The 27,158-nt window shown below is 39.2% G+C and overlaps 2 protein-coding genes across 2 annotated transcripts; one reads left to right on the forward strand and one right to left on the reverse strand.

The window, feature by feature from the left end:
- Window positions 1-1,119: 1,119 nt before the first annotated feature.
- Window positions 1,120-6,275, reverse strand: gldn (gliomedin). The gene is made up of 10 exons (XM_039795264.1): window positions 5,754-6,275; window positions 5,268-5,319; window positions 5,162-5,179; window positions 4,921-5,019; window positions 4,318-4,410; window positions 4,010-4,126; window positions 3,017-3,100; window positions 2,792-2,917; window positions 2,442-2,592; window positions 1,120-2,349 (listed from the first exon to the last, which is right to left on the reverse strand). The coding sequence occupies exons 1-10, from the start codon at window positions 6,273-6,275 to the stop codon at window positions 1,884-1,886; spliced, it is 1,728 nt and encodes a 575-aa protein (XP_039651198.1). The 3' UTR covers window positions 1,120-1,883.
- A 5,764-nt stretch (window positions 6,276-12,039) lies between these two features.
- On the forward strand, window positions 12,040-15,624 carry LOC120555996 (aromatase). The gene is made up of 9 exons (XM_039795266.1): window positions 12,040-12,293; window positions 12,394-12,544; window positions 12,641-12,795; window positions 13,251-13,415; window positions 13,568-13,682; window positions 13,780-13,891; window positions 14,164-14,326; window positions 14,462-14,703; window positions 15,161-15,624. The coding sequence occupies exons 1-9, from the start codon at window positions 12,098-12,100 to the stop codon at window positions 15,416-15,418; spliced, it is 1,557 nt and encodes a 518-aa protein (XP_039651200.1). The 5' UTR covers window positions 12,040-12,097; the 3' UTR covers window positions 15,419-15,624.
- Window positions 15,625-27,158: the final 11,534 nt, after the last annotated feature.

Here is a 27,158-nt window from a genome sequence, read left to right on the forward strand (position 1 = left end):
TGCATTTTGTTTCAATGGTTTTGCCCCCACCCCCCCCTGCCTTTTTGCCCGGCTTTTCTCAGCCCTTATGGAAGAGTTGATGGTGCATTTCTCCTATAGTGACACCCACCCCACCCCCCCTTTCACTTGCTGCCCTTCACCCACTCTGGCCTCTTCTGGTTTGGGCTCGACCCGGCTCGGTTTGGTCCCTGAGTGTGTGTGTGTGTGTGTGTGTGTGTCTGTCATCTGTACGCCTGCCCGCCCACCTGCCTTCAAATGCCTGTTTGTGTGGCTGACTCACTGCTAGAACATTCCTGTTTGGAAGATGATGTGTTTTACTCCTGTGACTGTGATTTCAATGTTTCCATCTGTCTGGTCCAAACCTGAATGCCCCCTCCCCCACCTCCACCTCCCCTCCCCCCCAGAGCAGAAACACAAAGGTTCACTTCTGGTTTTGCACAAGATATCTTTTTTTTAAATTATTATTATTGTATTTAAATTATTTATATGTTTGTGTTTGTTTGGTTGACCATTCCTGTTTAACGTATTGCCTTTTTATTTTAGGAATGTAAGGGGTTTTACTGTATCTGACTGGGAGATGTGCAACACAGTCTACTGTATGTAAGTGTGTGTTACCTCGCTAGTTGTTTTTACTGTTTTATCCATAAGAAATAGATATTTGCACTCAAATTCTGGAGACACTAAATGTTTATTTCCAATAAATAGAATATTGAAGAAGAAACTGTTATATACAAATGAATGTCTGGCTATATTTGGCCTAGTAGTAAAACGTTTGAAATAGTTTTAATATATAAATTATATAAATATATATATATGAAATACCACTACAGCTTGTACAAACATGAAATCATTTCTTTATTTTTTGGTTTGTATCATACCAGCTGGATTAGTTGTAACTTTTGTTAAGTGTATGTATGGTATTTATTAAAGAGATTTGTGTTTCTCTCCCTCTTTCTGCCCACTATGTGTACTGTATGTAGCTTAAGTGTTTTACCAATGGTCCTACGTGTGTGTGTGTGTGTGTGTGTGTGTGTGTGTGTGTGTGTGTGTGTGTGTGTGTGTGTGTGTGTGTGTGTGTGTGTGTGTGTGTGTGTGTGTGTGTGTGTGTGTGTGTGTGTGTGTGTGTGTGTGTGTGTGTGTGTGTGTGTGTGTGTGTGTGCAATAATGCAAAAGAAGCCAATATCATGGGTAGATGCTTAGTAGGGCACTTGAGCCTGGAGGTGTGTGAGAGAGAACAGGTCATGGTCAGAGTTTTACCTTTGTAAAGTGAATAAATTCTTTTTATTTCATCAGGGTGATTTGAAGCTGTTTTTTTCTGTCCAGAGGAATAAGCAACCAGCAGGGACCGTGCTGCTTCATCACAAAGGCGGGTAGACTGTCTGTACTGTATGTACAGAATATCAAGGGGATAACACGTACATTTATATAAAAATACATAAAAGATAATTGTCATGCAAATACACTCAATAATGTAACAACACAGTTTGACACAAAAGTAAGTTATAAGTTCACTTTGTATAAATTATGAAGTGTTTGATACAAAATGGTAAAACGTTTTCACACTGTTAGTAACTGCAAAATCTCACATGTAAAATAAGATACAAATACAGCAGGATTTATTTTTTAACAATATTACAATAATTACTGGCCAAAAACGGATTTCTTTCAGTGAAACTGAATTTTCAACAACCCATTACTGACAGGAATGCTCTACAGGAAAATAAAGGTGACACTAACGTGTGTAAGTATCTCTCTTGAAAATCAAAATATGACTAATATCCAACAATGGAGTGGATATTTGGTAGTCAGCAGGCATTTGCTCTCACTATTTAACAGTCATGTCTGCAGGTTGTCTGCCATGTTCAGACAGTAGGTTTTTTTTTTTACTCGTCAGAGATGAAGTGGACCACGTAGAGCCTGACGTAGCTGTGATCCCACACGTAGAGGTGTCTGTCCTTCGGGCTGTAGGAGAGCATTGCCAGCACTCCGCCTGGAGACCTCAGGTCAAAGGTCACGTTTACCGGCTTTCCCTTCAGCAGGTCAAAAGCAAATGTGACTCTGGTGTCCTTGGTGTCTGTGACATACAGGACGCCGCAGGCGATGAAGGCGTTGCCGGCCTTGGTGCGGGGGTAGGTGGTGTTTATGTAGGACGTGACGGAGAAGGTCTTCTGGTCCAGCTGGGCCACGGTGATGCTCTCATCCACGCTGGAGGCAAAGATCAGCCACAGGCCATTCTCATCTGCTGCCAGTTTGAAGTAGGTCTTGGAGTTGTGGAGCAGGTAGGCGAGGTTGTGGTACAACGCGTTGTCAATAGTAAGAGTGTGAAGCTTCTTGGTGTGGAAGTCAAATCTGTGAACAAACGAGCAGCGAGTTGTTAACTACAGGGAATGGAAATGATAGCAAAGCTTCTAACTCTGCATTACACCGCACTATCGGCTTACCTGGCAATGCTGGAAGTACCAGCGATGTGATAATAGAAGGAACCGTTGTGAACAGTGTGGCCGCAGCCTTGGTAGAACTTTCTGACATCCACAATGTCGCTGCTGCTGTTCTGGAAGGAGGCAATGCTTTTATATTCCTTCACAGCACGACCTGGGGAACAAAGAGCAAAATGTTCACCGCTAAGAAAATCATGTCAAGCTTATTAGAGCGCCTATAGAAGAAGTATAGGGTATACTTTATTAATTTCCCCTTGCGGGATTAATAAAGTATACCTTCTTCTAGTCTAACATCCCTGCATTGCCTTGACACATCAGTATCCACGCTGATGGTTCCTTCGTAACCAACCTACCAGAAAAGTGATCCGCCACCCAAATTCGCTCATCGTTCAGCTGAGCGGTGTCTTTCATCCACGTGCCAAACGTGCTCTCCATCTTTGTCACATTCCTGGGGTTGATCAGAGACTTAATCAGGCACTCTGAGGGGAAACCAAATAACACCAAGCTTAGATGCTTACATCTCTGCCACATGGCACATATAGTAGCCTACATGTAGACACTCTTCTTTGAAAACACACCGTTCTTCTTAGCAGGCTTCCCGTGTAGCTTCACAGCCTCCTTTACAGATGAGGTTTCATCATTTGGAATTGCATGTAACAGCCCTGTGGGAAACAATTTCATCTTACGTTATTCACAAAAAAAATCTCACAACAACGACCATGTATTAGATGTTCTGGAGCTTTTTTTTTATCATATCGTCTTTGCCAGATGGAGCTGCCCGGATGTTCATGGATATGTAGCTACAGTAGACATTCTTATTGCCTCACTTAAAGGACTTTTCATTCAAGTCCTTTAAACTGCTCAGAAAAAGAAATACATTTCCATGACAACTGTACAAACTGGTGGATTGTGTGATGTGTTTGAAAGCTTCAGACTACACAGACTTTGCCAGCCACTGTTTCCAAAGTCAAGAATGAAATTTCAATCTCAACTGCAGAGTATATGTTTGATATACTGTACAGGCCAAAAGTTTGGACACACCTTCTCATTCAATGCATTTCCTTTATTTCCATGACTATTTACATTGTAGATTCTCACTGAAGGCATCAAAATGAATGAACACATATGGAATTATGTACTTAACAAAAAAGTGTGAAATAACTGAAAACATGTCTTATATTTTAGATTCCTCAAAGTAGCCACCCTTTGCTTTTTTTGATAGCGCTGCAAACCCTTGTTGTTCTCTCAATGAGCTTCATGAGGTAGTCACCTGAAATGGTTTTCACTTCACAGGTGTGCTTTGTCAGGGTTAATTAGTGGAATTTTTTCCCTTATTAATAAAAAAAGCAAAGTGTGGCTACTTTGAAGAATCTAAAATATAAGACATGTTTTAAGTTATTTCACACTTTTTTGTTAAGTACATAATTCCATATGTGTTCATTCATAGTTTTGATGCCTTCAGTGAGAATATACAATGTAAATAGTCATGAAAATAAATAAAAAAACGCATTGAATGAGAAGGTGTGTCCAAACTTTTGGCCTGTACTGTAAGTCAACAAAGGCCTCTATACCCAGGGTATGAGCAGCGTGAAGGTTGGCTCTGTGGTGCCTTGTTCTGGGAGGCCCCTGAGGGCCAGGAGGTCCTGGTGGACCAGGAGGACCAGGAGGGCCAGGAGGACCAGGAGGACCTGTACAAAGAAGAGAGGACAACATCTAAACCGTCTGGATGAAAACGTTTTTTTTTTAAATCAAATTTACAGTTGTGTCCCAGTTCTGGGCATTTAAAGACAATTTTGCAACTCTTAAAATCATTTTAATGTAAAGTTAGGGATGCAAAATGGTCATGAGTTATAAGTAAGGAGTCAAAAGTGGTACTTGCCCTCAATTATGACGTCATTGGATGGTTGTCCCTTCTCTCCCGGCGGACCAGCCTCTCCTCGCTCTCCTTTTTCACCTGGTTCCCCGTTCTCACCTGACAGAGGACATTATGCAAAATAGCTCCAAGATTGCATTCATAAATTTAATACACTTTTCCCTATTGTTAAAAACCATGAATTATTCCATTGATTTCCTAGGGTGAATCATGCAGTGAAGTGGGAGAATACTGGGTCGGAGTTTTCCGGTCCATTTAGCTGAAGCCTAAAACCACAGAGATGAATAATATTAGCTAAGAATGTGAGAGAAAGGCAGCTGTTTCAACCTCTTCAGTCCTCTGCTGTGAATCAAATCTGACGTCATTAGGATAAATTAATAGATGTGTTGTGTGTGTAATGTGTTGGTTTGTTTTGAGTTTGTGTGTGTGCATGATTTTAAGTGACTGTGCTGCTTCTTGGTATTTAGGTATTTCTAACCTCAGGTTATACTCAACCCTTTGACTGTTACATTGTACCCGTAGTTCTTCGCTAAAATGGCCAGCATTGCTCAAGGCATTGATAAAAATGGATGGTAAGTAAAAACAGAATAGAGCCTCATTATGCCTTACCTTTTTTTCCTCTTTTCCCATCAGCCCCGGGCAGTCCATTCAGACCGGGGATCCCATCAGTCCCATTGTGGCCGGGCATACCATCCTGACCGGGCAAACCTACAGTAATACAAAAAAAAAAAGAAGTCCTCACCATGGGCTGAATGGAAAACACATTCAGCTAAGATATGGGTCACTAAACCACAAAGGAGAGAGTATGGCTAGATTTTTTATTTGGATCCAGAATGAAGGCTTTACTTACCAGGCGGTCCTGGTGGTCCTGCAACAGAAGGTTTGAGGATGTTAGAGAATAAAAAGTGATAATTTGGACATGAGCAGGTAGTTTAAAGTATGCGAGTAAGACGTACCGGCGATGCACACTCCCTTGGTGCTGTTGCAAATGTCGATCAACAATTTGATCTGAAGAGAAAGAGGACATTTCGAAACATGATTCAAATATAGCAATGCAATAAATGTAAGCAACAGATTAACCACCTACATTCCACTTCCTCTGAAATGCTGTAAAGTACAAGGAAATACAGTACAAGTATAGGGGAATGTACTTGAGGGCCTTGCGATTACATTATAATGCAGGTGTTTCAGTCCGTATTGTGCCAGTGTTGCACACAGCATAACCAAACAAATTTGCAAATAATCAAATGACCACGAATTGGACCTGGAACCTTCAGACCCCCTGATGGCCACGGGCCCCAGGACCAGTCTCCGTTTCGACCGGTTGGTGATGCAGCATTAGTCAGCAATACCAAGATAATGTAAGACACTATAGACTGTGTACAGTATTTATAAATCATATGTCCCTGCACTCCAATCCACCAGCAGGTTTCTCATCTCACCGGCACCATGGAGTAAGTCATCATCATCATCATGTCATCCTGCACGTGTGCCTTGTGGTAACTCTGGCCGTGTCGGCGCTTGTGCTTCATCTCATCCTTCATCTTCTTCTCTGCTTCCTCTCCCACCTCCTGGCTGACCTCCTGTCCCTCCTCATGGTGATGCTCCTGCTGTAGCTCCTTCTCCAGCTCTTCACTTCTCTTATTCCTGGAGTACTGGTATTGGTATTGCGGATGTTCCCCTGCGCTCGCCCGCATCCCCGCTGCTCCTCTCGGCACCTCCTGGATGAACTCCACCACGGAGCTCTGCTCCATCTCAGTCAGCTTCACCTCGGTCTGCTCCAGCAAGACGCGTTGCTGATTCTGCTGGACCAGGAGCACCAGGAGGCCCACAGAGTTCATCAAAGCCACAACACATGTCCCGTACAGCACCATGCGCTGAGGGAGAGTCATGCTGGGGGTCGGGATCCACATTGTTACCACTTCAGCTCCGCTCCTCTGAGGGTCACCCGCCACCTTCAGCATTCACAAGGGAATACAATTCCAGTACAGCAGTGAATATAAAAGGGCAAAAGTCAAACGGGACAGAGAAAGTCCAAGTTGTATGACCTTGTAGTCCACTGTCACCAAAAATCTAATTAAACTACAACAACAGGAAGGAATTCAAAGTCCTGTCTGGATTATTGAAAGCTCCGAATAGAGTCCAGTCAGCTTCAGTGTCCGAGCTCCAAGCGGGTGGTCTGTCTGAAGGGAGACTGGTAAATACAGTGCTTGTTGTCTTCTTCGCCAAGTGGAGAAGGGGTTGTGTGTGTGTGTGTGTGTGTGTGTGTGTGTGTGTGTGTGTGTGTGTGTGTGTGTGTGTGTGTGTGTGTGTGTGTGTGTGTGTGTATGCGCGTATGTAATGCGGCACACATGCAAACCAGTAATGTAGGAGTGGGCATTACACAATCTTCTGGGCTTGTCTGGGAAGAAACCCCCGCCTGTTCAGTCACCTGATTTATATTCAGCACAACCCATTCTACTGCAGCGCCGTGGGCAGACTGACATCACACACACACACACACACACACACACACACACACACACACACACACACATACACACACACACAGGCATTCACATGTACGCAAAAAAGCACTCACATATATAACACATGAAAGCATGCATCACACCAGACAAACTGACTGGGCATTGATGTTTACATACGTGTACACATTGTACATTATTATTAATATTATTAGTATTACAGCCAAACTAATCTTGAATGAAAGAAAATACATAACATCAAAATGCATTAACATCATTATAGTTTCCATTGAGTTGGTTCATGTCCTCTCTTCCCCAACTCCTGTATCGTCCCTATTTCTCCCCAGGCGATGGTCCATGTCACTTCCTCACAACTTCCATCCACCAACTGCAACAATGACCCATTTCTATCGGTTTGATTTGGGCCAGAAAAGTGATATTACAATGCACAAAATGACAGCAGGAAAAAAAGGCATTTGAAGCATTCTTCACTGTGAAAGGGGGTTGATATTGCCTCTTTTGACTTAAGTGTAGGTGTAGCTGGCACAGTTTCTGTAATCATTGAAGTGATTACTTCAATAACAATACACTTTGTTTCAATATGTTGGCTATTGGCCTCATTGGTGACATGGAGCAGTGCAGGATTTATGTAGCTGACCTACATGCTCTTGCAGCCATGTTATGCCCCATGTAACTTTTACGCTCACACACACACACACAAAGTAAGGTAGAGAGAGAGAGGGTAGACATGCAACATTACTGTTAGATTCCGGTCCTGAGCTCTGTTGGGGTCTGTGGTGTATGGGCTCCTGCCTGAGGCTATAGGTCACTGACAGCCAGTTGTTGGACAACTTGAATTGCTCCAGCAGATGTGTAGATGTGTACTCACATACTGTACAATCTTAAGAGCAATGAGGTCGTTCCTTTGTTGTCTCTCATTCACCGGTCTCTGAGCTCGACCAGTTAAGACCGGGAACAAAAAGCAGAGCTATAGCAACTATTTCTTACATGGATCTCTGATTCCAATATCTCCAGTATTTTATATTTGAACACTGTGATGTTTTCAACGCTGCTAAATGATTTAGCTAAAGTGAGGATCCATTAAAATGAAACCTATGATGTAACTATGTCGGTATGCCCTCACAATCTTCTCCTCCTCTGGTCTCTTATTGAACTTTTCTGGTTCTGTTTCCTCCTTTCTGCGGTGCAGCTGCTGGGAGAGTGGCCTTATCTCTCTTCTTAGCACCGGGCTGAGAGGTCCATGTCCGTCCTGCTGCTGCAGGCCAAGGACAGCCAGATGACCTCACGGGTCCTAAAAACTTCATCCTCCCACCCGCTTCTTTTCTCTGTCCAAGAGTCTTTTTCTCTTTATACTGCTATCTATGAAGTTTCCCAAGGTAAACATGGCATGTCACAATTGGGCAAAGTCATTGAGAGTAAACAAACTATAAATTGGAAATAAATTTATAAAATGGGAAATCAAAGAAAGCCAATTAATAACACAATATTTACAAAATTTTAACACAACTTTATATATATCGAAAAGTGTCTTGTGAGAGAAGTGGTTGGAGAGTTCATGTTCTAGCTGTTATCACATCTCTTTTCCAACCCTGCAATGCTCATTTAAATCTGAATTTTGACATTAATCCCTCAAGATTGTTCAGGCAGGTCACATAGTATAAAGCCTATATGTATTGTCTGTTCCACTCACTTTTGCTGCATGTTATGCCTCATAATAAATTCTGTTCAGACATCATACATGTTCTGACATTTAACCACTTTCCATTTAGCTTTCTATCAATCGTGTTTGTTCACTTCTGAACAACTCCCTACACATGTGATGGAGACAAAGATGTGGTTGACCACAACACAAAGCACAGAGACAAGGTTACATTAACTTCTGTTTGGGGAGAAATGGTGGGGGAGTTGTCGCTGCTTAATCATGCAGAACAATCTAGTCCGAGCCATCATACAGGGCATCGTTATCAAGGCAGGGCCTCAGCACACAGTCGGCCATTTCAACTATGCACATTCTTGGACTCGAATGTGGGCGGTGAGTGAATTCACAGAATCCTTTATACAAAATGAGCTGATGGAACAAAGGCAGAGACAAACAGAATTGGATTTGTCACAAATTGCGAAATAAAATAAAATAAAACATCCACCTGCTTAAAATTAAGTAGAGGTAGGAGACACAGTTCACAGAGCTCATAGATCATAGAAGTCAATATGCAAAAAAGGGCAGACTACCAAAAAGTAATACCTTAAACAAACTTATTACTTAAGTAAAAATTAGACTATAAATATACATATAAAATATAAAAAAAAGAAAATGCATTTCTTTAAATGTATTTCTTACACACACACATTCTGTTTTTTTTACACACTTTAGGATAAAGTCTGGGATAAAATATTACAAGTTGTTATTTGTTGACAAATAACACAGATGTGTCCGTCACAGCGTTGCAGTATATACTGTACATTAATTAATTTATGTATTTCCTTATTTGTTTGGGCCTAAAATAGTTACATTTAATGGTCTTGGGTCTAAAAAGTATGTAGAATTTTAAATTATTAATTAACAAATTCACATAGCATCCTGGTGTCAACGGTAGCTTCGGTGCTGGGTCGGACACAGGAGCTGCTATAGATCTTGTGTTGTAGTCACCTCACAATAGTATGATTTTGTTTTCAATAATTCATCATTGCAGTAAATCTAAAGATCCGGTTTAATGCCTCACAGCTCTGCTTTTCCATCTGCTGGTGGTCTGATGGAGGAATCTAAGAGTAATCACAAATACATACTGTAATTTGAAGAGATTGTAATGTGAGCAAATTGTAAAAAAAAAAAAAAAGAAAACAGTGAACATTTTTAAATGCAGCAATTAAATTCAGCGTTCCCTCGTCTTTCTTCCTTTTATAGTAAATAAATAAAGTAAATTAAAGTATGGATTAAAGTACAATTTTATTGTGCAAGATAAATCAAACGTAATAATAATTACAATTATAGCTGCAAGCAGCATTGGACAGACCCTTGCGCCTCTGCTCGCGTAGGGGTTACTGGCGGATTGCGCTCCTTGTGACCGTGCATTTGTGTGGCACTCAGACACTGCAAATTGTCACCAATGTAAAGGGAACTCCCTGCTGAGTTCAATGATACCTCACACAAGACGCTATGTCATACAGTTCATTAGCTGTGAAAATGGGCGTGGCTTAAGCATATGGGGCGGGGCAAATCATCACCAATGAAAAGGGAATTCTATGCTGAGTTCAATGGTACCTCACACAAGACTCTACATTAAACGGTTCAAAAGCCATAAAAGGGGGCCTGAGTACATGGGCGTGGTTAAAGTATAGGGGACGGCTCAGTATCACAAGTAGACCACACATTCTAAGTTTCTTGTAAATCGGATGATGTTTGTCATATAGGTTTGATTTCCTGTTGCCAGCGGGGGGCGCTATGACCAAAAGTCAATATTGACCTGTATATGTCCTCAGGCCTGGACTCTTGTTGATTGTGGGAAATTTCAAGCAGATATGACAATGTATACTGTAGTTACAGCCACTTCCTCGTTCATCGCTAAACACTCAAAATGGTCGCCACGCCACGCCCACACCGTCTGACGAAAAGTTTTTTCTTTTAATAACTTTTCATCTTTAAGGTGTTGAGACCAAATTTGAAGTCCATCGGATTAAATCTCTAGGAGGAGTTCGTTAAAGTCTAGCACCTTGACTTTTAGGCCTACTTCCTGTTGCCACTAGGGGGCGCTATGACTTTGAGCCAATATCGGCATGTAGATGTCTCCAGGGTTGGACACCTGAAAAGTTTCGAGCCAATTGGACAATGTACACTGAAGTTACACCCACTTCCTGTTTCGATGGCAAAACGCACAAAATGGCCGCGCCGCCACGGCAACGCCCTAAAGTTTTTCTTTTAATAACTTTTCATCTTTAACATTTCTTAAGATGTTAAAGATGGCACAGACCAAATTTGAGGTTGATCGGATGAAATCTCTAGTAGGAGTTTGACACGTGGAAATGGCCAAAATCGCACTCACTTGGAACTTTCAATTCAAAATGGCCGACTTCCTGTTGGGTTTAGGGTATAGCTCCAATGACGTTTTTTGTACGTCTTGACATGCTACATACGTGTACCAAGTTCCGTGAGTCTATGTTAAAGGTCCCATGGCATGAAAATGTCACTTTATGAGGTTTTTTAACATTAATATGAGTTCCCCCAGCCTGCCTATGGTCCCCCAGTGGCTAGAAATGGTGATAGGTGTAAACCGAGCCCTGGGTATCCTGCTCTGCCTTTGAGAAAATGAAAGCTCAGATGAGCTGTTCTGGAATCTTGCTCCTTATGAGGTCATAAGGAACAAGGTTACCTCCCCTTTCTCTGCTTTGCCCACCCAGAGAATTTGGCCCACCCATGAGAGAGAGACATCATGGCTTTCAAACGAGAAAAGTGGCAGTTGGTCAAGGCCACACCCCCACCCTCCACCTTGCCCCCCCCTCTCTCCTCCTCAATAGCTACAGACACAGACATGGCATGTTCTGAGGAAGACTCATTGTGGGACTGGCTCTAGTGGCTGTAATTCTGCACCAAGGCTGAATTTCTGGAAAGAGACTTCAGATACAGTATTAGGGGACCATTAAGGGATATATAAAAGCATCCAAAGAGCACCATGTCATCGGACCTTTAAACGTACTGCAGGGTCTCAATTATTTTTATTTAGTAGGGTGAGCTAGCGAGCCATTTTTGTGCGCCTATTCCCGAAACTCTTAAAATACGTACATTTTCAGCAGAATTGATGCAACCGCCAATTTTGGTGAGTTTCTGAGTATGTTAAGCCCTTCAAAAAGGCGATTAATTTGACGGAGGAAGAATTCCTTCAGTTTCAATAGGGCCTTCTCCGCTGTTGGCGCTCGGGCCCTAATAACCAGATTTCAAATATTCTCACAGGCCAGGGGTTCTTTATTTATGGGAACTGCAATCAGATTCTTTTGATGTTCAAAGGGAGAGCAAAACTTGCTTTTCATCACCAAAATGTCAAATACCCATGAACCCATTGGATTGCTCCACAACATGTACCCGCTGAACTAAATCCTGTACGCTCAAGGGCGCAGGCACAAATCCAACCCCTCAAGGTTCTATGTGTATTGTTTACCATTTCCCTCCCCTGTTGTGGCTTTTGCGTTACCCTGACCTGGTTCGTAACCAGCTCAGCGTCAGACCTCGTATAAAGAGAAAGCCAGAGTGTTGAGGCAGCTCTCGTCTCGTTTGTGCAGTCGTGTGCAGGTTGTTTTAAATCTGCCTTCTTATGGATCTGATCTCTGCTTGTGAACGGGCGATGACTCCTGTAGGTTTGGGTGCCAAAGTGGCAGACCTGGTCTCCATGTCCCCAAACGCCACTGCAGTTGGATCTCCGGGTATCTCCATGGTAACCAGAACCCTTATCCTACTTGGCTGTCTGCTCCTGTTTGCATGGAGCCACAAAGACAAGAAAACTGTGCCAGGTAGGTTCAATGGTTTGACACTTTGCAATTTCTTTCTTTGTGCTGGGGCTAATTTTGTTACTATTTTGAACTTGTACATTTATTTCATTTACAACGACAGGTCCCTCTTTCTGTCTGGGTTTGGGGCCACTTCTGTCATTTGTGAGATTCATCTGGACCGGTATAGGCACAGCCAGCAACTACTACAACAACAAGTACGGAGACATTGTCAGAGTCTGGATCAATGGAGAGGAGACCATCATACTCAGCAGGTTGGTTATCTCTGTTAATGCTGATGAATATAGTTACCATTTAATCAATCCGGGTGTAAAGTGATAATCTGAAATTTCTTCTTTTTTCAACATAAGAGCATCAGCGGTGCACCATGTACTGAAGAACGGACATTATACTTCACGTTTTGGGAGCAAGCAGGGACTCAGCTGCATGGGCATGAATGAGAGAGGCATCATATTTAACAGCAACATACCTCTGTGGAAGACGATACGCACCTACTTCACCAAAGGTAGCATTTCAACCTTTATCTTTGCAGATTAACTGATTGATCCAGTTATTCCGTGATTTCAGATACAAGGAGGCTGTGTGGCATGTCCACACTCATGCAGTCTGGGAAAAGATACAGAAGTATTAGATCAAGGACTATTCGGCTGGTAAACAGCTTCTTTCCCACAGCAATCAGACTGCTTTACCAGAGAATGTGAACTGCACAAAAGAGACTCTAAATATTTTATTAAAACTGCTTATTTTATTCTATTTCAGCATAATCTTAAATTATTTATTAAGTGCTTTAAATTATGAGCTTGTATATACCGGTATATTGTTTAATTCTGTTAACGGACTGCATGGTGGATGTGTGAAACATATAGTATGTGGAGCATAACGTTGACAAATAAAGAAATCTTGAAATCTTGCAATATTTGATTCAACCTCAATCACAACAACTTTGATTTTCTGTATCAGCGCTGACAGGTCCGGGCTTGCAGCAGACAGTTGAGGTTAGCGTCTCCTCCACACAGACTCACCTGGACGACCTGGAGAGTTTGGACCATGTGGATGTTCTCAGTTTGCTGCGCTGCACCGTGGTCGACATCTCGAACAGACTCTTCCTGGGTGTACCTGTCAATGGTAAGTAGGCATGCATTCATTTCTTCATTTATGTTATCATGCAAGTTGTAAATCAGATATACCTTTTTGTCTGGAAAGATGGATCAAGCACATGTGGTTTATTCAGTTAAAATACGGTGTTCTTGATACCTTTGTGTTAACCCTGTGTCCAGAAAAAGAGCTGCTGCTGAAGATTCAGAAGTATTTTGACACGTGGCAAACTGTGCTGATCAAACCAGACCTTTACTTCAAATTTGGCTGGATTCACCAGAGGCACAAGACAGCAGCGTGAGTCACTCAACCACTTTATCATTCTTATCATCATGCTTCTTCATTGGACTTGATTTGTTTAAAAAGTAAGTGTTATATATCTGTCACCTCACAGCCAGGAGTTGCAAGATGCAATAGAAAGCCTTGTAGAAGAGAAGAGGAGAGCTATGGAGCAAGCAGATAAACTGGACAACATCAACTTCACCGCGGAGCTCATATTTGCACAGGTCAGTCTGAGAAATTCAATCTTTGCAACTTCTTTTTGCAAATACTCAGAGTTCTTCAGTTTCAAAGAAAAACCAATCCCTTTTTGTCCTTTTTTCATTATTCAGGCTCTTTCAGCACTTCCTCCAACCCATATGTCAGAAATCCTCTAATGGTGAAATGAGTGAAGTAAAGCGGCTTATTCACATTTGTTTGTGTGTGTGTGTGTGTGTGTGTGTGTGTGTGTGTGTGTGTGTGTGTGTGTGTGTGTGTGTGCGCCTGCGTGTGTTTTCAGAACCATGGTGAACTGTCTGCGGAGAATGTGAGGCAGTGCGTGCTGGAAATGGTGATCGCAGCACCAGACACTCTGTCCATCAGCCTCTTCTTCATGCTGCTGCTCCTCAAACAGAATCCAGATGTGGAGCTGCAGCTGCTTCAAGAGATAGACACTGTTGTATGTAAGTAGCTTGTAAATCAAGAATTAAAGACACTGACACTGATGAAATATTGTAGAGATTAAGAGCTGTCTACCAATGCTAGAGTTAGTGAGTATTTCAACCTAATTATATCTCATGGCCATTGTCTCGTTGCAGGTGAGAGACAGCTTCAGAACGGGGACTGTCAGAAGTTGCAGGTGCTGGAAAGCTTCATCAACGAATGCTTGCGCTTCCACCCTGTGGTGGACTTTACCATGCGTCGAGCCCTGTCTGATGACATCATAGATGGCTACAGGGTACCGAAGGGCACAAATATAATTCTGAACGTCGGTCACATGCACCGGACAGAGTTTTTCCTCAAACCCAATGAATTCAGTCTGGAAAACTTTGAAAAAAATGTAAGTAGATGAATAATGTTTTGCCAAACTGAGGTTCTGGGACTCAGAAAGTGTCAGATAAAATAACTTAAAGTGAATAAATCAAGACCCATGTGAACAGACAATTTTCTACCAGAGTTAGAACAATTATGAATATTTCACGAGAAATGTCTGCATTTCTTTTTTCGTCCTTGCTTTTCTCACTTGTTTAAAGTGGGCAGGGCTTGGCTGACAAATGTGATGTCAAGTACTTCCGTGCACTAATCAGGATTTAAGGAATTGAATCAGAATGTGATGACACTTGGTGGTTTATATTGCCACTGTCAGTTAAATCTGAGTGTTTTTTTTTTTTTTTATGACTAATACCGAAGGTTGTTTTGTTCTTTCTTGAATATTTATTTTATTGACAAATGTTGACAAATTATGATTCAGGGGCTTTTACTACCTCTCTAATCTGTAACCCTCTGTCCTCCGTCAGGTTCCTCGCCGTTACTTCCAGCCGTTCGGTTCGGGCCCTCGCGCCTGCGTTGGCAAGCACATCGCCATGGTGATGATGAAGTCCATCCTAGTGACGTTGCTTTCCCAGTACTCTGTTTGCCCCCATGAGGGCTTGACCCTGGACTGCCTCCCACAGACCAACAACCTCTCCCAGCAGCCAGTTGAGCATCAGCAGGAGGCCGAACAGCTCAGCATGAGATTCTTACCCAGACAGAGAGGAAGCTGGCAAAAACTCTGAGACTCTGAACTTTAGCTGAACCTATACATATATACAGAATATATACATATATATGATCTCCATTACTTCATTTATATTATCTCATGACTGTACAAAGCTGTTTTATATTTTGGTATGTATTAAAAAATTACTGTTTTTCTACTTGAACTATTATGCATTATGTGAAATGTAAGTTTAGACATGCTAATACTTAAGTAAACATAAATTATTGTGCAAATATTTTTTGTTGCTGTCTTCTTTTTTAGTTTTTTCTCATTTTTCCTACATGTGATTATATATAACCTATATATATATATATATATATATATATATATATATATATATATATATATATATATATATATATATATATATATATACTAAAAAACATTTGGAGCATTTCCCAAATAAGAAACAGTATGACTTTTAGTGTGAAAAACCCTCTCTTCTATTTTCTTTTTTAAACTCTACCCTTTTTTGCACTTCTAGCTATATTTTGTGTAGGAAATGTGCTACATAAATTTTGTACTTTATTATTAGAACACAGAATTTTATGAAAAGAGAATTTCTCAAAATGAGTACATTAACAGTAAACTCCAACCTTAAAAAAAACATATAAAGAAGCAGGAATAATGTATGCATATTACTACAGAGAGAATGAAAAAATAGATATCCCTCACCGGTTCTTCTCTTTTTGTATTTGCAAATACTGGTCAGGAGGGGGCACTACAACACACAACACAATGATCTATCTTCAGTACAGCCTAAATAAAGCAACAAATCTGTTCATTATGTTCAATTGCTCTGCCTCTGGGCAAATGTGGCAATACAGTTCATTTTGCATTGCTTCCACTCTAAACACCATGGATAATGCTGCAGGAGGAAATCTACTTGCAATCATGTTTGCTTAAAGGTCCAGTGTGTAACGTGTTTAGTTGTTCATTATCAAAAATCTGTGTTGCCCATTCACAAACTTGTCCTTTTTCATGAATATTTACCACCACCATCAATTCCAAGTATTCCTTTTGGCTTAAAATTTTACATTTGCCTTCGCATTAACTGGGGTAGACGCTCCATATTCATGCTCCATCTTGAAATACGTTAGCCGGTAAGGGACATACAGGACATACTGCTCCGCCTTTCGCATTTTCGCTGTCACATGATAAACTCACGTGTGCTGCTAATGCTGCTAATGGGTATCGTAGCTTCCAGGCCCCGGCAAGTTTGAAGAAGGAAACATGGAGGACCATACGTATTCAAAATCCAAATTTCTGGAACAGGAGTCATCTTCTTTGCCCAGAAAAAGAAAAAGGATATTGAAAATTGCAAGAGACTGGCTTTTTGAAGCATGAAGGCTACCGTAGCTGTAATACGTACTTTGAACTGTGTGGTGCGAGAGAGTTGATTGCGATATATGATGAACGCTAGATGGGAGAAATTCCTACACATTGGACCTTTAAATGTGTGAAGAGAAACAGAGGTGGGGGAGGTACAGAGGAATAGACAAAAAAAATAGAAAACACTTGTGAAAGGTGAAAAGCTAAATTGCTAAAGCTAAACTGGATTGCTGGAATAATTGCGTAAGACGGTGTGTAGTGAGAATAGTTGAAAAAGTGGGAATGGTTTTCATTAGAATGAATTTCATTGAAATGTTGAATAATACCAATAATCGATAAAGTGAAATATTTTAAGTTTTAAAAAAGAGAAAAATCATAGTATATAGCATGTCGAAAAGTCATAGGGTAGGTATGTCGATAAAAAGTCATATAGTTTATCGAAAAAGTGATAAAAAAGTCATAGTATAGCATATGTAGTAATTTCAATCAGGAGAGACTTGTTTGCAGATATGCAAAAGGTTTTAATGTACAAGAGCATGTACTGTACAGTGTATTGGAGATTGAACTCCATCGTTATTAATACATTTAATATATTAATAAATTTAATGTAGCGGTAGGGAACCAAGATGTAACCCCCCAATGGAATCCAGACACCGGTGGTGTCGGAGAAGGACGGAAAACCAGACCCAGGAAATGAAAGCTGATAGCACAGGGAGAGAAGCAGCTTTTTAAAACAGTGATGTGACGTTGTGATTGGCCTATGGGATCCTTGGCCGTTCCTGATTGGTTTATCAGAAGGTGAACGCCTCCAGCGCTGATTCGCTTTAGGAGGGACTGATTACTTGTTAGGTCTTCCTGAAAGAATTTGCGCTGAGCTACATATGTAGTCGTAAAAAGTGATAAAAAGTCATAGAATAGTATGTCAAAAAAGTACTAAAAAGTCTTACAATAGTATTTCGAAAAAAGTAATAGTATAGCATGACGAAAAAAAAGCCTCGTAGTATAGTATGTTGAAAAAAGTGAGAAAAAGTTGTAGCATAGCGTGTCGAAAAAAGTCATCGTATGATATGTCGAAAATAGTCATAGTATAGTATGTCGAAAAAAGTAATAAAAGGTCATAGTATAGTATGTTGAAAAAAGTGCAAAAAAAATAATATACAGTGTGTCAAAGAAAGTTTGGAAGATCATACAAACTTCACCCAAATAATTGCTAACCACTGATCCAGCATGACACTGAAGAGTAATGACAAAAATGTCAATTTACCATGTTGAAAAAAAGTGATTATAAAGTCATGGCATAGTTTCTCGGAAAGAGTGATAAAAAGTCATAGTATACTATGTCGAAAAAAATCATTGTATAGCATATTTTTAAAAAGTGATAAAAAGTCATAGTATACTATGTCGAAAAAATTCATAGTATACCATGTTGAAAAAAAGTGATAAAAAGTCATAGGATGGCATGTCGAAAAAAGTGATAAAAAGTCATAGAATAGTATGTTGAAAAAAACTCATAAAAAGTCATAGTATGGCATGTTGAAAAAAGTGATGAAAAGTGTAGTATTGTATGTCGAAAATAGTCATAGTATATCAAAAAAAGCACTTTGAGGAACTCCTGAATCTGACTAATACGCCCTCTATGTTAGAGGCAGAGCTGGAGGATGATGGGGGATTGTTGTCAATTTCCTAGGCGGAAGTCACTGATGTAGTCAAACAACTCCACAGTGGCAAAGCCCTGGGGATTGATGAGATCCGTCCAGAAATGCTCAAGGCTCTGGGTGTGGAGGGGCTGTCCTGGTTGACACGCCTCTTCAACATTGCGTGGAAGTCTGGGACAGTGCCAAAGGAGTGGCAGACCGGGGTGGTGGTTCCCCTTTTTATAAAAGTGTGCGCCAATTACAGGGGTATCACACTTCTCAGCCTCCCTGGTAAAGTCTACTCCAAGGTGCTGGAAAGGAGGGTTCGGCCGATAGTCGAACCTCAGATTGAAGAGGAACAATGCGGATTCCGTCCTGGTCGTGGAACAACGGACCAGCTCTTCACTCTCGCAAGGATCCTGGAGGGAGCCTGGGAGTATGCCCAACCGGTCTACATGTGTTTTGTGGATCTGGAAAAGGCGTATGACCGGGTCCCCCGGGAGATACTGTGGGGGGTGCTGCGGGAGTATGGGGTGAGGGGGTATCTTCTCAGGGCCGTCCAATCTCTGTACGACCAAAGCGAGAGCTGTGTCCGGTTCTCGGCAGTAAGTCGGACTCGTTTCAGGTGAGGGTTGGCCTCCGCCAGGGCTGCGCTTTGTCACCAATCCTGTTTGTAATATTTATGGACAGGATATCAAGGCGTAGTTGGGGTGGGGAGGGGTTGCAGTTTGGTGGGTTGGGCATCTCATCGCTGCTCTTTGCAGATGATGTGGTCCTGATGGCATCATCGGCCTGTGACCTTCAGCACTCACTGGATCGGTTCGCAGCCGAGTGTGAAGCAGTTGGGATGAGGATCAGCACCTCTAAATCTGAGGCCATGGTTCTCAGCAGGAAACCGATGGAATGCCTTCTTCAGGTAGGGAATGAGTCCTTACCCCAAGTGAAGGAGTTCAAGTACCTTGGGGTTTTGTTCGCGAGTGAGGGGACAATGGAGCGGGAGATTGGACGGAGAATCGGCGCAGTGGGTGCGGTATTACATTCCATCTATCGCACCGTTGTGACGAAAAGAGAGCTGAGCCAGAAGGCAAAGCTCTCGATCTACCGGTCAGTTTTCGTTCCTACCCTCACCTATGGTCATGAAGGCTGGGTCATGACCGAAAAAACGAGATCCAGGGTACAAGCGGCCGAAATGGGTTTCCTCAGGAGGGTGGCTGGCATCTCCCTTAGAGATAGGGTGAGAAGCTCAGTCATCCGTGAGGAGCTTGGAGTAGAGCCGCTGCTCCTTCGTGTCGAAAGGAGCCAGTTGAGGTGGTTCGGGCATCTGGTAAGGATGCCCCCTGGGCGCCTCCCTAGGGAGGTGTTCCAGGCACGTCCAGCTGGGAGGAGGCCTCGGGGAAGAACCAGGACTAGGTGGAGGGATTATATCTCCAACCTGGCCTGGGAACGCCTCGGGATCCCCCAGTCAGAGCTGGTTAAAGTGGCTCGGGAAAGGGAAGTTGGGTTCCCCTGCTGGAGCTGCTCCCCCTGCGAACCGACACCGGCAGACTGACACCGGATAAGCGGATGAAGATGGATTAATGGATGGATGGATATCAAAAAAAGTAATAAATGGTCATAGTATAGTATGTTGAAAAAAAGTCATAGTATAGCATGTTGTAAAAAAGTGATAAAAACTAAAGCATAGAATGTCAATAAAAGTGATAAAAAGTCATAGTATAGTATGTTGGAAAAAAAAGTCACAGTATTGCATGTTGAAAAAAGTGCTAAAAAAATCATAGCATAGTGTGTCAACGAAAGTTTGGAAGAAAATACAAACTCCACCCAAAAAGGAAAAGCCTTAACTAGGAATCGATCCAGGGGATAGTGTCTGCAGCACATTGTTCACCATTGCACTTTGAAGAATTGCTAACCACTGATCCAGCATAACACTGAAGAGTAGTGACAAAAATGTCAATTTACCATGTTGGAAAAAAGTGATTAAAAAGTCATAGCATAGTTTCTTGGAAAGAGTGATAAAAATGTCATAGTATACTATGTATAAAAAGTGAAATAGTATGTCAAAAAAAAGTCATAGTATATTATGTCGAAAAAAGTGGGAAAAAGTCATAGTATATTATGTCGAAGAAAATTGATAAAAACTCATAGTAGAGTATGTTGAAAAAAGTGATAAAAGGTCATAGTATAGAACGTTGAAAAAAGTAATAGTATAATAAAAAAAGTCGGAAAAAAGTCATTGTGTAATATAGAGAAAAAAGTCATAGCATGATATGTTTAAAAGGTCTTAAAAAGTAGATACAGTATTTCAAAAAAACTGATAAAAAAGTCATGGTATAGCATGTCAAAAAAGAGATAGAAAGTCATAGTATAGTATGTTGGAAAAAAGTGATAAAAAGTCATAGTATAGTATGTCGAAAACAGCCATAGTATATCATGTCGAAAATAGTGATAAAAAGTCATAGAATAGTATGTCGAAAAAAAGTCATAGTATAGCATGTCGAAGAAAATTGATAAAAGGTCATCGTGTAGTATGTCGAAGAAAACTGATAACAAGTCATAGTATAGTATGTTGAAAAAAGTAATAGTATAGCATGTCAAAAAAAGTGATAAAAAGTCATAGTATAGTATGTCGAAAAAAAGTCAAAGTATAGCATGTCGAAAAAAAGTGATAAAAAGTCGTAGTATAGTATGTCGAAAACAGTCATAGTGTAGCATGTCGTAAAAAAGTGATAAAAAGTCATTGTATAGTATGTTGAAAAAAGGCGGAAAAAAGTCATTGTGTAATATAGAGAAAAATGTCATAGCATAGTATGTTTAAAAGGTCATAAAAAGTAAATACAGTATTTCAAAAAAAGTCATGGTATAGCATGTCAAAAAAGTGATAAAAAGTCATGGTATAGTTTGTCAAAGAAAGTCTGGAAGAACATGCAAACTTCTAACAAGACTTCACTGGGAAGCAACCCAGAGGTCATTGTCTCCAGTGCATTCTTGCTGGTGCTTATTTCAGCATTGCAAACCACTGAGCCACCAGGACACTGAATAGTGCTATTGAAAAAGTCATCATATAGCATGTCGAATTCAAAGTGATGAAAAATCATAGTATATCATGTCGAAAAAAATTATAAAAAGTCATTGTATAGTATGTTGAAAAAAGTGATAAAAAGTCATAGAATAGTATGTTGAAAAAAGTCACAGTATAGCATGTTGAAGAAAATTGATAAAAAGTCATAGTATAGTATGTCGAAAAAAAGTCATAGTATAGCATGTCATTAAAAAGTGATAAAAAGTCATTGTATAGTATGTCGAAAAAAGTGATAAAAAGTCACAGTATAATATGTTGAAAAAAAGTCGGAAAAAAGTCATTGTGTAATATAGAGAAAAAAGTCATAGCATGATATGTTTAAAAGGTCTTAAAAAGTAGATAAAGTATTTCAAAATCATTGTATAGTATGTCGAAAATAGGGATAAAAAGTCATAGAATAGTATGTCGAAAAAAAGTCATAGTATAGCATGTCGAAAAAATGTCATAGTATAGCATGTCGAAGAAAATTGATAAAAAGTCATAGTATAGTATGTTGAAAAAAGTGATAAAAAAGGTCATAGTATAGTATGTTGAAAAAAAGTAATAGTATAGCAGGTCGAAAAAAGTGATTAAAAGACATAGTATAGTATGTCGAAAACAGCCATAGTATAGCATGTCGTAAAAAAGTGATAAAAAGTCATCGTATAGTATATTGAAAAAAAGTGATAACAAGTCATAGTATAGCATGTCGTAAAAAAGTGATAAAAAGTCATTGTATAGTATGTCAAAAAAAGTGATAAAAAGTCATAGTATAGTATGTTGAAAAAAAGTCGGAAAAAAGTCATTGTGTAATATAGAGAAAAATGTCATAGCATAGTATGTTTAAAAGGTCATAAAAAGTAAATACAGTATTTCAAAAAAAGTCATGGTATAGCATGTCAAAAAAGTGATAAAAAGTCATGGTATAGTTTGTCAAAGAAAGTCTGGAAGAACATGCAAACTTCAAACAAGACTTCACTGGGAAGCAACCCAGAGGTCATTGTCTCCAGTGCATTCTTGCTGGTGCTTATTTCTGCATTGCAAACCACTGAGCCACCGGGACACTGAATAGTGCTATTGAAAAAGTCATCATATAGCATGTCGAATTGAAAGTGATGAAAAATCATAGTATATCATGTCGAGAAAAATAATAAAAAGTCATCGTATAGTATGTCGAAAAAAGTGATAAAAAGTCATAGAATAGTATGTCGAAAAAAAGTCATAGTATACACGTCGAAGAAAATTGATAAAAAGTCATAGAATAGTATCTTGAAAAAAGTGATAAAAAAGGTCATAGTATAGTATGTTGAAAAAAAGTAATAGTATAGCAGGTCAAAAAAAGTGATAAAAAGACATAGTATAGTAAGTCGAAAATAGTGATAAAAAGTAATAGTATAGCATGTCGTAAAAAAGTGATAAAAAGTCATAGAATAGTATGTCGAAAAAAAGTCATAGTATAGCATGTCGAAGAAAATTGATAAAAAGTCATCGTGTAGTATGTCGAAGAAAACTGATAACAAGTCATAGTATAGTATGTTGAAAAAAGTGATAAAAAGTCATAGTATAGTATGTCGAAAAAAAGTCAAAGTATAGCATGTCGAAAAAAAGTGATAAAAAGTCGTAGTATAGTATGACCTAAAAAAGTCAAAGTATAGCATGTCGAAAAAAAGTGATAAAAAGTCGTAGTATAGTATGTCGAAAACAGTCATAGTATAGCATGTCGTAAAAAAGTGATAAAAAGTCATTGTATAGTATGTTGAAAAAAGGCGGAAAAAAGTCATTGTGTAATATAGAGAAAAATGTCATAGCATAGTATGTTTAAAAGGTCATAAAAAGTAAATACAGTATTTCAAAAAAAGTCATGGTATAGCATGTCAAAAAAGTGATAAAAAGTCATGGTATAGTTTGTCAAAGAAAGTCTGGAAGAACATGCAAACTTCACACAAGACTTCACTGGGAAGCAACCCAGAGGTCATTGTCTCCAGTGCATTCTTGCTGGTGCTTATTTCTGCATTGCAAACCACTGAGCCACCGGGACACTGAATAGTGCTATTGAAAAAGTCATCATATAGCATGTCGAATTGAAAGTGATGAAAAATCATAGTATATCATGTCGAGAAAAATAATAAAAAGTCATCGTATAGTATGTCGAAAAAAGTGATAAAAAGTCATAGAATAGTATGTCGAAAAAAAGTCATAGTATACACGTCGAAGAAAATTGATAAAAAGTCATAGAATAGTATCTTGAAAAAAGTGATAAAAAAGTCATAGTATAGTATGTTGAAAAAAAAAAGTAATAGTATAGCAGGTCAAAAAAAGTGATAAAAAGACATAGTATAGTAAGTCGAAAATAGTGATAAAAAGTAATAGTATAGCATGTCGTAAAAAAGTGATAAAAAGTCATAGAATAGTATGTTGAAAAAAAGTCATAGTATAGCATGTCGAAGAAAATTGATAAAAAGTCATCGTGTAGTATGTCGAAGAAAACTGATAAAAAGTCATAGTATAGTATGCCGAAAAAAAGTCAAAGTATAGCATGTCGAAAAAAAGTGATAAAAAGTCGTAGTATAGTATGTCGAAAACAGTCATAGTATAGCATGTCGTAAAAAAGTGATTAAAAAGTCATTGTATAGTATGTTGAAAAAAGGCGGAAAAAAGTCATTGTGTAATATAGAGAAAAATGTCATAGCATAGTATGTTTAAAAGGTCATAAAAAGTAAATACAGTATTTAAAAAAAAAGTCATGGTATAGCATGTCGAAAAAAGTGATAAAAAGTAATTGTATAGTATGTTGAAAAAAAGTCGGAAAAAAGTCATTGTGTAATATAGAGAAAAAAGTCATAGCATGTTATGTTTAAATGGTATTGAAAAGTAAATACAGTATTTCACAAAAAGTGATAAAAAAGTCATGGTATAGCATGTCAAAAAAGTGATAAAAAGTCATAGTATAGCATGTCGAAAAAGTGATAAAAAGTCATAGTATAGCATGTCGAAAAAAAGTAATAGTATAGCATGTCGTAAAAAAGTGATAAAAAGACATAGTATAGTATATTGAAAAAAGTGATAAAAAGTCATAGTATAGTATGTTGAAAAAAAGTCGGAAAAAAGTCATTGTGTAATATAGAGAAAAAAGTCATAGCATAGTATGTTTAAAAGGTCATAAAAAGTAAATACAGTATTTTAAAAAAACTGATAAAAAAGTCATGGTATGGCATGTAAAAAAACTGATAAAAAGTCATAGTATAGTATGTTGACAAAAGTGATTATAGTATGTTGAAAAAAAGTTGGAAAAAAGTCATTGTGTAATATATAGAAAAAAGTCATAGCACTGTATGTTTAAAAGGTCATGAAAAGTAAATATAGTATGTCGAAAAAAAATCATAGTATAGCATGTCGTAAAAAAGTGATAAAAAGTCATAGTATAGTATGTTGAAAAAGTAATAGTATAGTAGGTCGAAGTAATCGCATAGTATGTTGAAAAAAAGTCATAGTATAGCATGTTGAAAAAAAGGGATAAAAAGGGATAAAACAGTAATGGGAGAGTATGTCAAAAATAGTCATAGACAAACACATTATAAATGCAGAAAACCCTGAAAGAAGCACTAAACTTAAACAGTGATAACACAAAAACTGTAAAAGATAAAAGCTGAATAATTTTCTAACAGCTGAATATTTTTAAGTTTGAATGACTTCTGTAGGTGAAAGTATGTGGGAGGAGTAGCATTTAGAAGTGGAAAAAGCCTGAAGAGGATATAAAGATTGCTTCGTTGACTTTCAATGTAGAAAGAAAAAAACTATAACTGGTGGAGAACAGTTGAATACAAGCACAAATGTCCTTAAAGAGCTGAACATTTTGATATTTGAAGGGTTTTTGTAGCTGAAAGTATGCAGAAGTAGTAGGCAACCAAAAATCATACGGAAGAATCGGTTAACAATAGCCTACTCTGAATGCTGCTGGTTTCAGCTGTTCCTCCAGAGATGTCAGCCATTAGCTATCTTACTATCAGTGATGCAAGAGAGTGAAAGTCAATCTCAATTTCCCTGACACACAACCACCTGGGAGCTGCGTGTGCTGATCACAGTGAGATGAGGAGAGAAAAACACACGCACAAGTGATTGGTAGGCTAATCAATATCTGCAACAGACCATTTCATCATTTCAGCAACAAGCTTACGTACTGTATGTCAGAGGTGGGAGTGTGTGTGTGTGTGTGTGTGTGTGTGTGTGTGTGTGTGTATGTGTGTGTGCGTGTCACAGGCTGTTCCTGTTCCTTGCAGGTGTCCTGGGATATAGAGAATTAGTCACTATTTTCATTAACCACAGTCTCCTCCCTGTCCTCCATCAGGATGCAAATCATTTCAAGTATACTGCAGTAGCTCTGCACTTTGTTGGATGTAGCTTGTAAATTTACCAGGAAAACGATCACCTTCACAATAATCGTCATCATCTCTGTAAAGCTTGATGTGTCTATTGAGAGTTAGGAAAGAATAAAGTAATTAAAGATGGATGTAAACACTGGGAAATATCAAGCTGAATATGTTGCTGCTAAGTTTCTCTCATACACCACCTGTTGCTCTACTGTCAGTTTGTTTTCCCACAACCCAGAGATCCTTGAGGCGACACTTTGTTTGTTAGTCTATTTCCGCTAATACAGTTACATTTAGAGGATGACTAAAGGCTAAAGAGAGTGCCATCTCCATCAACATCTGTCATATTTGTTAGCATTTACTACAGTGAATAGTAGCTTCAGGGTGTAACGATGCCTTAACTATCACTTCCTTGCTGTTGTTTTCACTCACCTATCTATCTATCTATCTATCTATCTATCTATCTATCTATCTATCTATCTATCTATCTATCCACTTTAACATTTTGATGAACCCTCTGAGCCATGTATCCTGCTCTAGCAGCTCTGCTCAGCATTGCTCTAAACTAAATGCTAAAGTCAGCATGCTAACATTATCACAATAACACTGCTAACATGCAGGTATAATATTTACCATGTTCACTGTTTTAGTTTAGCGTGTTAGCATGTGAATTAATTAGCACTAAACACAAAGTTGAGGCTGGTGAGAATGCCATTTTGGACGTATGTGGTCTTACCCAACAAACTCAAACTTTTACCTGATGTATTACAATGTATCCTTAGGGGAGCAATGTATTTAGTAAATGACATGGCAATAGTTTTTGAGATATTTCACTGAAATCCAAAAATGTATTTACAGTAAATTTATTAAATCAGAATTTTTTTTTCTAGCAACATTTAGGCAGTTTCAGCTGTGTAGTGGAGACAATGTGGAGAGCTCCAGTGTACAGAGTACATACTAAGCTAATTCCAAGGCTCCAGGCTCCAAACTGTGGGATGTCAGGCATCTGCTAAATAGATCTGTGGTATCTTTCACTTCAAGTCTACTACAGGGGATTGTGTGTGTGTGTGTGTGTGTGTGTGTGTGTGTGTGTGTGTGTGTGTGTGTGTGTGTGTGTGTGTGTGTGTGTGTGTGTGTGTGTGTGTGTGTGTGTGTGTGTGTGTGTGTGTGTGTGTCACTTTAGGAAATATTTTAAAAAGCGAATTGAATAATACTTTTTTTTACGGTTTCAAACTGTGACAGCTTTGCCTGCTTTTGGCAGAAAGATCGCCTGTGTGTCTATGATCATGCCAATGTCTTTTAAAAATTGAAAGTTTTTAATATTGTATGGTAAGACACGTCAAAAATGCATACGCAATATGAATA

The sequence above is a fragment of the Perca fluviatilis genome, chromosome 3 (assembly GCF_010015445.1).
Source record: "Perca fluviatilis chromosome 3, GENO_Pfluv_1.0, whole genome shotgun sequence".
Classification (NCBI taxonomy): domain Eukaryota; kingdom Metazoa; phylum Chordata; class Actinopteri; order Perciformes; family Percidae; genus Perca; species Perca fluviatilis.

What these genes read in the sequence shown, in the direction of transcription:
- gldn (XM_039795264.1), bottom strand. Translation starts at nt 6,275, where the DNA reads ATGCTGAAGGTGGCGGGTGACCCTCAGAGGAGCGGAGCTGAAGTGGTA. An exon ending in TCACGCTGCTCATACCCTGG is followed by an intron (nt 3,101 to 4,009) that starts GTATAGAGGCCT and finishes TGTTTCCCACAG; the next exon opens with GGCTGTTACATGCAATTCCA. An exon ending in GAAGCCTGCTAAGAAGAACG is followed by an intron (nt 2,918 to 3,016) that starts GTGTGTTTTCAA and finishes GTTTCCCCTCAG; the next exon opens with AGTGCCTGATTAAGTCTCTG.
- LOC120555996 (XM_039795266.1), top strand. Translation starts at nt 12,098, where the DNA reads ATGGATCTGATCTCTGCTTGTGAACGGGCGATGACTCCTGTAGGTTTG. An exon ending in GAGACCATCATACTCAGCAG is followed by an intron (nt 12,545 to 12,640) that starts GTTGGTTATCTC and finishes TTTCAACATAAG; the next exon opens with AGCATCAGCGGTGCACCATG. An exon ending in CCTGGGTGTACCTGTCAATG is followed by an intron (nt 13,416 to 13,567) that starts GTAAGTAGGCAT and finishes CCCTGTGTCCAG; the next exon opens with AAAAAGAGCTGCTGCTGAAG.